This window comes from Lissotriton vulgaris, chromosome 8, assembly GCF_964263255.1.
Source record: "Lissotriton vulgaris chromosome 8, aLisVul1.2, whole genome shotgun sequence".
NCBI classification, from domain to species: Eukaryota; Metazoa; Chordata; class Amphibia; order Caudata; family Salamandridae; genus Lissotriton; species Lissotriton vulgaris.
Genome location: NC_141696.1, coordinates 1,497,994,975 through 1,498,011,410, shown reverse-complemented (window position 1 = coordinate 1,498,011,410; position 16,436 = coordinate 1,497,994,975). Strand labels below are relative to the sequence as shown.

Here is a 16,436-nt window from a genome sequence, read left to right as displayed (position 1 = left end):
TTTCACTTCCCTTGAACCCCGATTGGGTTCTCGAACCTCCCAACAGAGTGCTCCGCAGCTCTCTGTTTTCAGTCACCTATTGAGTGCGTTGGGTCAGTGACAGGTCAGCTATTCGGACAAGTCGAACAATTTCTCTAGCTAAACCTACGCTAGTTATACTGTTTTTTGGGTCAGTGTACCACCCCCCAATGTGGACAAAGGAGGAGGACAGGTCATCACACCACCTAATATTTTAGAATGTTGCCGTCTCCTATTTAAATTAAGGTTCCCGCCCATTGAATTTGGGTTCTCATGATGTCTTCAGTTCACATAACAATGCATGTTCTATTTACAATTACAATTTATTCTTTTGGAGTTCACTAGGTGAGGTTCCCAGGAGCATCTTCTCAGTCAGTCAGCTCCTTGGCGGGCATTCAAAGGTCATTGCTCTGGAGACTCGCAGATCTCGCGCAGACGCAGTTTCATTCAAGATGGAGTACAGAGTAATATGACAGACCAAGTTTCGAAGTGTAACATGAAACGGAAAAGAAACAGTTTTAGAACACAGAATAAATGATTTCACTGTATACCATGAATCTCTATACTACTCCCATTACTTTATAATAACTATAGCATTAGAATTAAGCAGAACAAGCAGCTTAGCGAAAGCAGTAATGCAAGCTTCTAGCATGTGAGAACACAGAGCAGCCATCTTAGCTCTATTGCGCAAGTGCAAACAGTTTCCAACCAAGACATTGAATACATCACGTCACATGGGTATGACCGACGCATGCGCAGTCTAAATTCCCGCGTAGCAGCGGCCATTTTAGGTTGCAAGCGTATTAATATTAATAGACACATAAGCAAGCGTCTCTCGGACACCCAGAATGTCGGACAAGGGGCAGATTAATAAGACAAAACAAGTTGATTAGTTGATTAATATTATTTTGAGGTTCATGAATTCAAGCAAGTCGCTTCACGTGCGAATCCTTGCTCCATCAATCCCCTCTTTGATGATATTTACTATCATCACTATTAATGGAACCAGATGCCAACTTTCCACATTTCACCCATTTCAATCTCTTCAAACTTTCTATTTAGCTTTTTCTCAACATCTTTATTAGGATGAGAATTTTTCATTTTTTTTATATCGGATTATTCATTTGTTCTAGTTCGAGCTTTTCGACGTTTCTTTTTACTCCTTGCCTATTGACAGAATATTTCTTTTTGTGCTTTCGACATTTGCAGCAAATTATTATGATGAACACTAATAAACCTATTCCCGCTATTGGCATCAGTATTTTACTCACAAGATTCTTACCTAGATTAGAAAACCAACTACCTACAGAGGAGAGACCATCAGTTAGTCTCTTCCAGGCACTATCAACCTTCAGTGATTTGAGCTTTCTTTCCAAATTAGTGATGTTTTTCACGTACTTCTTAATTTCAATACTTTTGTCTGGAATGTAAGTGCAACAATGTTGCACTTTCAACATTCTACAGACTCCGCCCTCTTTTGCCAATAGGGTGTCAAGAGCAAGTCGATTTTGTAAAACCATAGATCTGAATCCCGACCAATTTGGTATTGACCATCAGGAAACCTCCAGCAGTGTCAGTTGATAACCGATCTACTACTGTTGACAATTTGCAGATTCTGTGTGTATTCAGAGCCACTCCAACTGTAGGTATCAATGCACTAAATATATCACCTATTTTCTCCAACACTTTTTATTTTACTACGTATTAATCCATTAGTTCCTTCATTGCTTCCAGTGACTTCATTTACATGGTATATCTTTGAGAAGACAATACCAAAATAACGCCTTCCATACCAATGGTCTGGTAATTGGAAATAAGCTTTGTTTCCACATATGTAATAAATTCCAGGAAACACAGGTTCTGACCCATTTTTGAAACCCCAACCTCCAATTACCTTGTAATTGTGTTCGCATTCACTGGAACCAATGAATATATTATTATAGTAACTAGTCTTCTCTCTGTGAAGACAAAGTTTCCCCTTCTTTTCGAAATCCAGCAACATAGCAGCATTAGCTCCCCATTTGTGGTGCTCCCTATATTTTCAGCCCATGTAGGAGTTTTCTGCCTTTTGTCATTTGCTTTTCTTTGGAAACTTTCTCTTCTTTTCTCTGCCATGTATAGGAACATTTTCTCTTCTTCGTCTAATGAACATGTTAAGTTATCTCTGTGTGCTTCACCTAAATCTATGGTACCTATAGTTAGAAAGTATTCACCCATATAACGTGTTACATCACTCTTGGTATGTACAGGATTTAGGTTACTACGTATAGGAAGTTCAGAAAATTTCACATCTGAATTAGAGTAATAATACTGTAAAGGTCCTCTCTTATAGAATAAACTAGCTAAAATACCACAGGAAATTCCATATGTTAATGGCAAGTGAAGGTATGTCACACCCTCAGCTACTGAAGTAGGTAGTTTCATACAGACGTAACAGTCTTCTATCTCCATTGCTTCTAAGTAATGTACTAAAAGGTTTGCAAATACATTTAAATTAGTTTTGTTCTTGATTCTATTATAGTGCAGTCCTTCCTCATCTGGTGCATCTAAGTCCATTATAGTTTGTCTAAGGCTAAGTGCTTTCTCCTGTGTATCTACTCTTTGTGGTGTATCTTTCGTTTGCAGCTCTTCTGTGTCCGTTGTCACTAGCTTGGTAGGGTACAAATTAGTATCTTTACTCATCATGTAAGGAATAGTTATTGTTAGTCCTATCCATAGTATAAGTACTAATGCTACACTACAAAAACATACTTTGCAGCATGTTTTAAAACAACTTCGTCTCGGTCTTCCATTCACAGAGGAATCAGACATTTTGACTCAAAAAGAAGCTTCAATCCCTCTTTGTAACTTTGCACAGGTTGCTTACTCAGGGCAACTTTCAGGTTGGTTTCACTTCTTCGTCAGTCTGGTCAGTAATCAATTCTTCATCATTTTCGTCACTTATTTCAAGGTTTTCAAAGTCCTCCAACACCAGATAAGTCCATTCAGGACTCTGATACTTGTTATTCAGTCTCTTTATTCGGGCACTTCGTCTCCTAGTTTTTATCACAGACGGATCAGTTTTACTGGAGTCTTTGTTTTCCTGAACAAGTTCTTCGCCAATAGTCTTTAATCTTAGTCTCAGTCTTTTGACAAATCGAGGTACCTTGTCTCCCTTTCTGAGTTTTTTAATTAGCACTGTCTCTTGATTTTCTTCAAACACTCTTTTATTTTCATTTAGTTGTGGCACATTTTCAAGATCGTTTTCTGTGTCACTTCCTAACTGGTCCAGGTCTTATTTTAGTTTCTTCTGCCTGGTCTCTAAACTGGCCTTGTTCAGGTGTATGCTGGTTCTGGCTTTGGTTTGTTTCAATTTCTTCTTCCTGAACACATTTGTCTAGTCCTATCTGATCCTGTTCAAGCACTTCGAACTTTTGATTTTCTTCCGCTTGAACTTCCGCCCTAATTTCTATCTGTCCCTTTTCAGGCTCAGGAGTTCTTGGAGGAGTGTCAATACCCTGTTCTTTCCCTATCTGGTCTTCCTCAGTATCAGATTTGATTTGGATTTCGATGATCTGTTTATCTTCTTCTATTCCTGTCTCATTCTCACTATCCCACTCTCTATCTAAGTAGGTTTGTCTTATTGGATCTATAGTCAGGTCGATTATTGGGACCCAACCATCTTGACTGGAGCTCGGTTGTTCTTCTTCAGCTACTTCAGGACCAACCTCTTGAGACCCCTCAGCTGCACAACCTTCAGCCTCAGTTTCTTCAGGTTCAATACGAGTACAAACTGGCGAGTGGATAACCAAGCACTCTTTTATACACCCCCCCTCCCTCCCTCCCTCCACCCACCCCAAAGCCCCAGCCCCCCCCAAATCCCCCCCACCCCAACTACCCACCCCCCAGAGTCGCACAGCCACCACAAGGCTCTTTGCACTCATATTGAGAAGTATACAGGTGAAAAAAAACGTAAGACATATTCATGCACACCCGCCTCCCTAGCCCCATGCCCCTCAGCTCCGTACGTCCTGTCCCATCACCCCTCCTGGGGAAGGTCTTCCTGCTCCACAGGGGGTTCAAGCCACAGCCCCCTATAGTCTGCCCAGCGCTTCCAGATTTTATAATGTTTTTGCGGGCATCCCCTGGCCACAAATATCAGCTGCTCCAGCCCCATACAAAAATCCACCCCCCTCTTCCAGACGGCCACGGACGGGGCCTGTGAGTCCTTCCACCCCTTAGCATTGTCTCTTTTGGCCGACGTAAGGCCAAGTAACATCAGGTGCCTTTTGTAGAGGTTGCCCCCCACTCCACCCATTACATGCAGCAGGGCAAACTGTGGCGTACGTGGGAGCACCCATCCCAACATCTTGGATAAACAGGCCAGGACCCCTCTCCAGAACCGATCTAGGGATCCACAACTCCAGACTGTATGTATGAACGACCCTTCCTCCCTATTTCAGTGGAGGCAGTCTGGTGGGAAATCAGTCCCGCCCACCAGAGCCGAACCCTGGTAAAGTAGACTCTGTGTAAGTACTTAAATTGGATGAGGCGGAGACGCATTGCTATGGTGGTACCCCTGGGAGCCGCCAGAGCCTCCCTCCAGTCCTCCTTCTCTAACTCGCCAAATCCTCCTCCCATTGCTCCCGGAGCCTCTCCAGCGTGGGGGAACAGTGTGTAACTAGTGTCTGATAAATGCGGGATATTTTCTTCGTCTCCAGGTCCCCCATGAACACTTTCGCCTCCAACGGGCTAAATTGAGGGAGGGACTCCAACCCCTCCAGGTTGGGGGATAGTGCATGACGAAATTGGAGGTATCTAAAAAACTGGGATCGAGGCATACCAAATTCCTGACGAAGCTCCTGGAAGGACTTAAGTGTTGTATCCCGCAGTACATCTCCCAGAGTCGAGATGCCTACGTTGTCCCATCCCCTAAAGCCCTGCAACGTCACCAGGCCAGGAAATAGCCCATTGTTCCACAAAGGGGTCTCTGCAGTCAGGGTATTCCACCACCCCATCTGGCGCAAAGCCTGCCGCCAGATGCGAAACACGACCCGAGTGGCCGCCGGCAGCGCACTGCGCAACGACGCTGTGTAAAGAATGGTGTGTAACGTACAGGATCCCATCAAGTAGCGTTCCATGGCGTACGCTGGGTCTCCCCTGTCTCCATACCACCACTCGTTCAAGACCAGAAGGTGGGAGGCCTGATAGTAGGAAAGGATATTGGAGGTCGCCAGTCCCCCACAATAGGTGGAGAGGAAACACATGCGCAATGCCACACGCATCGCTCCGCCCCCCTCACAAAAACTGCCCTAAGGCAGAGTTCACCTGCTGGAACCATCCGGGCGATATCGGATAGGGTGATTTTGCAGTTGATACAGTAGGCGGGGGAGTGCCACCATTTTAAAGATCGACGATCTTCCATAGATATTAAGCGGCATACGTGACCAGATTTTGAGATCAGCCTGCACATGGTCCCACTCTGTGCCAGGTTCCGCTCCCAGGATACAGCTGGGACCTCCGACAGGCAAACCCCCAGATACTTGAGACCCCCCACCGCTACCTGGAGTGAAGATGCCCAATTACCCACTCGTGTCTTCGCCCCCAGCACCCACAATGTGGACTTGGGTGGGTTCATATAGAGCCCTGATGACTTGCCGAAGATCTGCATTATCCGCTGGAGACGCGGCCCAGACCTATTGAGATCCGTAAGAAAAAAGAGGACATTGTCTGCTTACAATGCAATCCGGTCGGACGGCCCCTGTGCTGACTCAATCCCACTCAACTGTGCATCAATGCGTACCCATGCCGCCAGAGGCTCCATAGCCAAGGCAATTAAGTAGGGCGAGAGGGGGCACCCCTTGCGTGTACTTCGCCGAATAGGAAAACTGGACGAGGCCGATCCCGCCACTCAAACCGAAACCGTCAAATCAGTATAGCGAAGACGCAGATAGGATAGGAAACGAGACCCAAGATTGAGCCGTGGCAGTAACGAGAACAGATAGAACCAGCTCAGCGAATCGAATGCCCTGTCCATATCAGCGAGGAGGAGCACAGCCTGCTTCCCAGTGTGTCGGACCGCCTCCACCGCCACATGTGCCCGTCGAATACTGGGCCTGGTCGCCCCATGTGGCATAAAGCCGGCCTGATCCGGGTGAATAAGCTTTGGGATATGAGGAAGAAGCCGATTGGCCAATGCCTTGGCCAAGACTTTGGATTCAACATTCAAAAGCGAAATCGGGCGATAGGAGGCATGTTGTTGTGGGGGTTGACCCGGCTTGTGGAACACCACAACTTATGCATGCCTCCAGTCCAGAGGGAGTCTGCCCTGTTCTTTGGCCTCCTCCAATGCCGCCAGATAATGAGGGGCTAGTTGTACATGATATTTCTTGAAAAACTCACCGGGGAATCCGCTCGGACCGGGGGCTTTCCCCGCATTGAGCTCACCCAGGGCCGTGCCCAGTTCCTCATCTGTCAGGGGGAGCTCCAACCTATCCCACACCTCGTCCGATACTGTTTTAGGAGGCAAGTCCGCCATAAACTTGTCCACCATATATTCCGGCAGGCACTCCTTCGGGGCATATAAGTTTGCATAGTACGCAGACTCTCCTGGGTCTGCCAGCGGGGCGCCCGCTCCATCGAGTAAAGGTCCCCTGACAAAGCCGATGCAGCATTTTGCCGGACTTATCCCCCCACTGACAAATTCTGCTGCGCGTAGCAAGCCATACCTGCCGCGCCTTATCCAGGAGTAGGACTGTTGCGCCAGAAGGAGCCGGCTCACCTCCTGATTCTCACCCGCCGAACATCCCCTGCGCTCCAACTCCTCGATCTCCGCCTCAGCGCGTACCAGATCTGCGCAACGCTGCTTTCAAGCCGCCGCACACCAGGCAATATCTACCCCCGTATTGTAGGTTTCAGTGCTACCCATAACGTCCCGGTGCTAGAGACAGAACCTACATTCCCGACTGAATAATCATATATCACCTCACGCATATGCCTCCCCATAGTCTTCCTGTTGTAGGTGCCACACCGAAAGACGCCAGTGGAATGGCTGTCTCCCCCTGCCCATCCGGACATCAATGGAAATGGACGAATGATTGGAGAGGCCACGCAGGAAGATTGCCGCCGATTTCACTCGACAAAGATATAATCCAACCTGGAGAAGGATTTGTGCATGGCAGAGAGAAATGTGTACTCCCGTTTATCCCCGTGATGGCGCCGCCAAGTGTCCACCCAATCTAACCCCACCACCAAATCCCGCAGCTTCGTGGAATGGCCTAAACTCGGGCAGTAGTGGAGATTTTAGTTCTAAGTATAATAGTATATATCCCCTGAGACATTTGTGCATGCCTACTGTCACACAGTCACACACATCAGTCATTAAGCGTTTTCTTGTTAATTGAGTGGTGAGGTCACATATTGTAATTTAAGGGTTTGCAACAAAAATTGTGACATGCAGACAAAATATTTGCATAACGTTATTCACAGTGTTCGCTGCATATGCCAACTGAGTGTTTTGGACCTTTAGTTTCCTCAATCCATTGATTGTTGTTTTGTGTTTTTATGAACTCTATTAATGTTCTTAAATTGCATATATGTATTATTATTGCCTTTTCACCATTATATTGTTCACCCTGCAATTCGAGGTCCTCCTTAATTCTTGTAATATACAAGGGGGCATGTTTATGGTGCAGAAGGAAGAATGTATGTCATACATGAAGATATTGATGCAGATGGAATGGCAATTGATGGACATGACCACACCGTGTTACACTGTCTTGGATTAAAGGAACAGACAGTATTTTGCACTTATCTATGACTATTCCGGAACAAAGTGGTATTAACGCATGTGAAGAGGTGTTACTACGATTAGAAAAATATTTTAAGTACAGGCTTGCTTAGCCTTACATAGGGGCAGGTTTTATACTTCTGTGCAGAGAGCAGGGAAAATATTTGATAACTTTTTAATTGGATAAAAAATCTCTCATGTCGAGTAATTTTGCAAATATAGCTGACAAGACCATTAAAACAAACATTTACAATGCAATGGTTTCGCCTTTTGAAAAGTTTGAACTATTGGCATTGTAAATGACAAAATTTGTATTTATGTGTTGGTTTTGAAAACAGATAAATAAATGGCATTGTCATTTACAATGCCAATAGTTTAATCTCTGGCAAATGCCACACAAAAACACACAGACCCACACACACAGACCCACACACACCAACAGAGCCCCCCCCCACACACACACACACAGAGCCACACACACACACAGAGACACACACACAGAGCCACACACACAGAGACACACACACACAGACCCACACACACACAGACCCACACACACAGACCCACACACACACACACAGAGCCACACACAGAGCCACACACACACACCCAGAGCCACACACACACACACACACACACACCCACACACACCCACCCAGAGTCACACACACCCACCCAAAGCCACACACACACTTAGGAGAGCAAGCACAGCGAGGGGGCAGGGAAGCAAGCACAGCGAGGGGGCACGGACAGCGGGAGGGGGGCCGGGCTCACAGACAGCGGGAGGGGGAACGAGCACACGGATAGCGGTAGGGGGAATAGGCAAACGTACAGCGGGAGGGGGGACGGGCTCACGGACAGCGGGAGGGAGGACGGGCTCACGGACAGCGGGAGGGGGGATGGGCAACGGACAGCGGGAGGGGGGACGGGCACACGGACATCTAACTTATAGCTCCTCGCTGAGTCAGATGCGGACTGCTCTGGTTCAAGCACTAAAAGTGGTACTCAGCTTGAGAATCCATGGTATGCAGGCCCAAGTACGCCATTGGAGTCCAGTCAGTTCAGAATTAGCTGGGATCTTCAAAAATACATTTCCACCGCATCTACTCATCTGTAGAGAGCACTGCACAGACTACTCAATTCCACTCCTGATTGGGGGGGAGGAGTGTAGCCGAGGGGTCTGGAGGCGGAAAGGTAGGCAAACTTTCTATTAAGCTGACAGAAAAGCTGTTCCCTTGCCACCCATCTTGTGGGACCAAGTTCTCCTGCTCCATGAGATGGTTCGGTCCACCTATACTTGGAAGGTGTGTGCCCTATTTGCTCATAGCACAGCTTTTTATAAAACCAGAGGCCTCGCGTCGGCAGACTGGATCAATCGCTATTAAATGTCTGCATTTTCTATTCTTCCTTGGGGTAATAGAGTTCATTTGCATGCACAGAGCTTCAGTTGCGGAAATGGCATTTCCTAAATGCAGTTTAAAATATCCCATTAAATAATTGAACCACAGTAAAACACTGTAAGAGACACGGATAGAATGCGCCTTTAGGTAAAGCAAAGAGCCTAGGAAGACCCGCTCCCTGGTCCTGTTGTACGGCTCGCGCGCCCTGACGTCTCTGTTTACCAGCGAACACCGAGTGGAAAATGGCGGCTCCTTTTGGGTGAGGCCAATTGCCGTGACACACCAGAGGCTCGTAGATGCCCATCATCACCCCGTCCACCATGCGGAAGAGGCCTCAGCTGGCAAAACCTGAAGGGAGTGCAGCTTCTTGTACGTAACTGTCTCCTCGGATCATTTTAAGAACTGGACTATTGCCACCAGCTCGCAAGCAGGAGCCTCCCCTCCTTTGGCACGGGGTGTCTGTCTGGGCTCACGGACAGCGGGAGGGGGGACGGGCACACGGACAGCGGGAGGGGGGACGGGCATACGGACAGCGGGAGGGGGGGACGGGCTCACGGACAGCGGGAGGGGGGACGGGCACACGGACAGCGAGAGGGGGGACGGGCATACGGACAATGAAATCAACATGCCAATACGAAGGGAAAAAAAACAACCGCCGCACGAAAATGGGCGGGATGAGTAAAAATCGCCGGAGCGCCCACGAATCTGCTCGGGGAATGAGTGACGCATCTCTGTTCCAATGGCTAACCTCCATTTATGGAGCTAGACAATGGAACAGAGAGGCGGAAAAAGCCCCAGACTGTTCTCAAAAGATTTCGCCTGCGCAAACGCTGCTGTGCAGCGGATCGCCAGGCGAAACCTAAAACCTATTGTGAATACTAAGAGCAGTCAAATCTGAGGGGAGTCTGGGACATTCCTGGCCCTACCCTCCAGGAAGCCAAAACTACAGCCAAAGACATTGAGCAGTCTTAGATAAGGATTAGATCAGTTCACGAAGAGAAACATGATTTAAAAAAGTGATACCAGTGTGCAGTGATAATAACTAAGCAGGAGTATCCCAGAACTAGGAAGAATTGAGAAAGTACTCGTTTGTTATAAATGTGGTAGTTGTGGCCACCTGGCTACACAGATTTCACAAGGGCTCCTCTTACTCTGGCAATGCTGGTATTTGCTGGTTGGTGGAAAGGACTCTTTACCCATGATCTTACAACATACAGCGTAGTGAAGAAGGAAATGCAGGCTCGCTACTTATATACTTATAACCAGGGGGTTGTAGAATGAGTGTGTGTTGGACAAGTCTTCATCCCCCATAGGCATACAGTCACTTGTATAATGATTGGATTTATCTTTTGATGCTGTCGTATTCCTCCGCAGGTTCCCATGTTGTCGCTGGAAACCTCCTACCGAATGCTACAATTGAGCCAAACATCACTGGTGCTGAGGAAGCGGAAACTAGGGACCCCAGGACTTGGGAGCCATTTATAATTCAAGAACCAAGCAAGGAGAAAGCCAGAGTGGGTGAGACTATAGTCCTGGGCTGCCAGTTCTTCAGCCCAAAGGGTTCATCTCTCCATGACTTGACTGTTGACTGGTACAGAGAAGATGGGAAGCACACCCTGCACTTCATGGAGAACAACAAGACTCTTGTGGCTAACTATTCCAGGGCCTTCGTCAGTGGGGAACTGTCCGAAGGGGTGGCCTCCCTGACCATCCTCAACGTGACTACGGATGATCATGGCATATATTACTGCCAGGTGACACTTCCCAGTGGGATGAAGGTTAAGGGAGAAGGTGTGAAGGTCAGGATCCGAGCCCTACACGGTGAGATACTTTGAATTTACAACTTTTTTTCATTAGTTGCGAAGTACTTCTTTTTGGGAAATCTATGTGTAAACGAGAGTAATTTACATCCATTTCCAACAGTCTGTTTTAACCCCATTTGCAAGATACAACACATGCTGAATGTAATAGGGTGACATCCGTGCAGTTCTCCTTGCTAACTATGTGAATCTTTTTTTAATGTTTTCCTGGTTTTGCCAATGCTTTTTATGGCTAGATGTACGACCAGGAGAAGCTGGATATTCAATGCAAACTTGAGGATTTCCTGTGCAACAGAAAGATTAATAATAAAGTAGCCTCTGTAGCCCAGCACAGACTACCTCGAGGTGAAACTCAGTTGAAGGGCAACTATCAAAACAAGCATTTGCAATGCAATAGGTATCGCATTTGCACGAGTGTAAGCTATTGGCATTGTCATGTACAATGCCAATAGCTTAAACTCACGTAAATGCGAGACCTATTGCATTGCAAATGCTTGTTTATTTATTTATTTTTATTTTTAAGGTTTTATATAGCGCGAACCAGACTCTTGCGAGTATCAGAGCGCTTTACATGACAAGTAGAAATATATACAGAATATAACACGCTATAGTACATCACATAATAAGGAAGTGCTAGAAAATTCAAGAACAGTAAAAAGGCAGTGCGATGCTAGTGTAAAATGGCAAATATAAACACAGGACACATATAAGTGAAAAAACAAGTAATAAAGTACAGAGGATAGATAGAGTTCACGTGGTTTGAGCCATGAGGATAGCTTTGACTTCTCTTTTGAAGGAAGCCAAGGAAGGGTTCATTCTAGTTTCACTGGGCAGCGCATTCCATATCCTTGGAGCCATACCGGAGAAGGACCTGTTATACATTTTTTTCTTGGCAAATCATTGCGGTTGTAGGAGAAGAGTCTTGGCACTCCTGGAAGCTCTGCTGCCCGCTGAGAGCACCAGTTTCCGAGCTAGATAAAGTGGAGTGTTGTGGTAGAGAGCCTTGTGTGTCAGGCAAGCGATTTTTAAATGAATTCTGGCTTCAAACGGTAGCCAGTTGAGAGTTCTCAAGTCTGGGGATATGTGGGCATTTCTCTTAGAGCCTGTGATGAGTCTCGCAGCAGAGGTGATCGTGGCTCTTAGCGGGGCTGTCGATGACCTCGGGAGTCCTCAAAGGGTTACTGCTCCGTATTCAAAGCGAGGTATAACTAAGGCTTGAACAGCTTGTTTGAAATCGTATGCGGGTAGATAGGGTTTCAGTTTTCGTAGGGTCCTTAGGTGGAAGTTGGCTCCCTTTGTTGAGGCGCTGATGTGTTTCTGCATGTTGAGGTTATTGTCCAGCGTTACTCCCAGAGATTTTGCTGAGTCGACCACGAGTGGTTGACAATTTAGAGCTGCTAGGTGCTTCATCCAGTCTGTGATAGTTTTAACTTTGTTTGGGGGGGCGATTATAAGGAATTCCGTTTTGAAGGAGTTAAGTTTCAGGTGGTTTTCAGCCAGCCAGATTTGGGTTTTTTGTAATGTGGAGTTGAGTGATTTGATGTCTTCCAGAGAGAGAATTTTGATGTAGATTTGGGTATCGTCAGCGTACATGTGGATTGGATTTTGGAGAGGCTGAGAAGATCAGTGACGGGTTCCATGAAAAGGTTGAAAAGGGTGGGGGAGAGGGAGGAGCCTTGAGGAACGCCCAGAGTGACAGACGATGGGAAGGACAAGGATTGGTTGACCTTGAATCTTTGGGATCTGTTTTGGAGGAAGGAGGCGAACCAGTTAAATACACTTCGAGATAAACCCATTCTGTGTTTCAAGAGATTCAGCAGGTTGTCGTGTTTGACGGTGTCAAAAGCTGATGACAGGTCGAGTAGGATTAACAGACAGGCATCATTTTGGTGGAGGATTTTCAGAGCGTCATCTACTATATGAGTCATGGCTGATTCTGTGCTTTCACTTGCTTCATGGGGCAAAGCAGTCCAAAAGTCCAGGTGTGGCCACAGCCCACTAAATCAGACCCTTAGTCTTCAGCAGATCCTACAGGTTCCTGACCCATCACCGAGGGCTGTATCGCCAATCTTCAACGTCTGATGGTACTTGCAAGAGATCTCATTCTGTCCATGCTTCTTTTTTGCTGATGCTTAGGGCCCTTGAATATGCTGTCAGACAGAACAGTAACAAGACATGGCGTTGGAGGGATGTACAGGATGCTATACAAACACACAAAATTATTTTACGTGTAAGTGAACCAGAGTCGTCAGTTTCAACTCAGACAATATGAATGTGTGGGCATGCTCCTCTTTCTGGCTAATCAATAAAAGTAAGTCAGAAGTCAATATAAGAGGGTTGAAAATGGTAGGTCAATGTGGACTGCAGGGGGAGTAAGGATCTAACTAATATTTGGGAATTCAGTTCTGCAGCACAATGATTTGGGGAAGTTAGTAACAAATAGTAAAAACATATCTCTAGGAAGTGATCAATCATTACTAAGATACTTTTCATGTTTAAAGCAAATTGAGACAGTGCCGTGATTGATTCCACTTGATGTATGTTCTAACTTCAATGTTCCCAATTCTTGAAAATATAAGTTTCTTTGAAAGAGAAAATGCCTGGGATTATACTTTCTATAATACATTTAAAAAATACACAAAACATTTGAACCTATTTAAGTTCAGGATAGGTCAACTGCCATACTTAATATCTCAGCTCAGGCAGTAGTTCTCAAAGCAAACACAGCTAAAGAACGATGATGGATTCAACCCAGATCTGTGACTGGGGGTAAGTGTCTGAAAAGTTTCAGCGCTCCATCCATCATCTCCTTGTGTTTGCTTTGTTTGCCCTAAATTGGCAAGGTATGCCCAGACGTGGGTCCCTTGCTCCCTTTGCCACTGGTTTCAAGCTAAGCTGGCTGATGAGGGGTGTTACCCCGAAACCAGTCCCAGAATGCTTGTTTCCGGTCCAGGGAAGACCTGGCTTGGCAGTTTGGACTGTTCCCATGAGGCACAGGGTCAAGACTGATTTGCAAATGGCTTGGTCTAATCTGGGGTGGCGAAGTGAGCTAAAGAACGATGATGAATTCAACCCGGTCCAGGGAAGACCTGCCTTGGCATTTGGGCTGGATTGTTCCCATGTGGCACAGGGTCAAGACTGGTTTGCATATGGCTGGGTTTAAACTGGGGTTACAAAGTGAGCTAAAGAACAATAATGGATTCAATCCAGATCTGTGACTGGGGGTGAGTGTCTGAAACGTTTCAGTACTCCGTCCATCATCTCCTTGTGTTTGCTCAGTAGTTCCCAAGTAACAAATGATTATATGTTAAAATGACTGGGTCAATAATGTAAACTTATTTATCAATAACCTCTCACAACACTTCCAACTAAGGTTAATCCGAAATGTATCCACCTCAACCTGACCATCAATCAACGCTATTCTCACTGCACAATGAACAGTGCACTACTATATAAAAATTGAGGCCAGACTGTGGAACAGAGATAAAGCCTCTAGCTGCTCACTATCAAAAGGAGTTCCTTACATGTAGTGGCCATTTGTCCATTTTCAAATTATTTCAGTGACGGGTTGTGTGAAGCTATTATGCGTATCCTAGCTACCACTGGGTTCTTCAATTTGATCTATTCTTCATTACGGCTGTTCTGCTACTCCACAGTTTTAGGCTGGTCGTCACTGTGGGCTCTTTGCTTTTTGACTGGTGTCGCAGCCAAAACAGTAAAATTTCAAGCGTGTTTATGGGCCAGTTATGCCATGCACAGAGGCAGCACAATACATGAGTAGGTGTTAGTGGCTTTACTTGGAATAATTGTGAACATCTTGAATAAAATCAAGGTATTTTTTTCCCATTTAGGAAGGTAACTGCCATACTGGGCAGGAATTTAGCTGTAATCAAAGTATAGAACGCACACAGGTGCATTGCTTTAGTAGCAGTAGAAACAGGGAAACGCTGCTGGTTCATGGTCAGAAAGAACAAATAAGTAGGTTAGGCCACAGGTTGTGGGCCTGGGGGTGTAAAACGCGCAGTTAATTCCTTCATAACCAATGGGCAAAGGCATCATGTGGCTGATCCTTATTAGACAGGGATCTTAAGAAATATAGAGAGATTAAAGGGCAAACTAAAAACGATTATTTCTTGTGAAAATTTCAGGTCAGGCATTGAATCGCTGATGGGCCATCCCAGCCCTTGATCCTTCTGGCACAGATAAAATGAGTACACATAACGTGAGTCATAACGCCTGACAAAGTGCCATTAGATAATCTGCTGTCCAATAATTGCTGAAATACTCCAATCACCTCTAAGAGGTGGGCTTGGCATGCAAGTACCAATAAAAGAAGGTTTCCTCCACTTTGAGAAAGTGCAACCCAGGTGTGTGCTGTGCAAATCAAAGAAGTTAGTTATATACTTCAGAAATGTGAGCGTTTCAAATGGAAAATACTAAAACTATGATACAGTGGTAGCAGCATATTTAGTATCTGTAAATATTTGGAAGGTCCTTGCAGATGCGTAAGTATTAAAAACAAAGAAAAGGGGACAGTAAGATACAGAGGTGAAAGGTTTTAAAAAATATGTGTGATAATTACTGCAAAATTAGCTTAACGCAACTCTTTATATCGCAGTCTATAGTAGGAATTCAACGCTGTGTTCACTCAGTATTCACAACACGGGGGTACTATGCGATGGGCCCACGACAACGCGTCAAATGTCCGCACTAAAGAGAATGCGACGCCGCAAAAATGCGAAACAAAGAGACACAAAAAAGTTGCGATGAGACCAACAGCGATACAAAAAGCAGTGAAAACCAGCGGCAGGCCTGCAAATCAAACGCGGCAGGCGGTAAAATGCACTATGAAAGCAACTAAAAGAATACACCAAAAACAGTAGCACCATGGATGCACCCAGACCTAGTGCAGAGGCCAACAGCAATCCCACAAGCCCCACAGACCACCAGCAAGGAACCTCGGGGTCGGGGAAGGCCAAGGAGAAGAGGAAGACGGGGTGCAGTTCGCAGCAAAACCAGATCAGCGTCAGGGAGGTGACAGCACACTACTGTAGTGAATACAGGATTACGCTTGCACACATTGTTATGTTAGCATAAGCGTATTAGAAGTTTAAAAGCCATTTTGCCATTTTGCCACTTTGCAGCTTTTGCACACGACACTACAGGTAACTTTGATGTAAGTTAAACTGCTTGCTTTTCCATCGCATGAGAACGGTCTGTTTTTCACATCCCTAGACTTACACCGTGACCTTAGTCTGTAAACTGCGTGCAGAAGTCTTCAAGGTCATAATAACAATGTATGCTGTGATTCAGGTTGATCTGCCCACGCTCTAGACACAACACGCACAGAGCTGGAACCAACTGAAATTCTTGTGCCTTTAATATTGCATTGCATGCATGATTTAGGCACTTGGAGAAAAAACCTTTCCA

At 45.8% G+C, this 16,436-nt stretch overlaps 1 protein-coding gene across 1 annotated transcript in view; it reads left to right on the top strand.

Moving 5' to 3' along the window:
• LOC147698991 (uncharacterized) overlaps positions 1 to 16,436 on the top strand; it is a 617,200-nt gene that overhangs the window by 168,091 nt on the left and 432,673 nt on the right. The window contains exon 2 of the mRNA XM_086935584.1: positions 10,561 to 11,007. Coding sequence (XP_086791710.1) covers positions 10,561 to 11,007 — 447 coding nt within the window. The remainder of the gene's footprint in view (positions 1 to 10,560; positions 11,008 to 16,436) is intronic.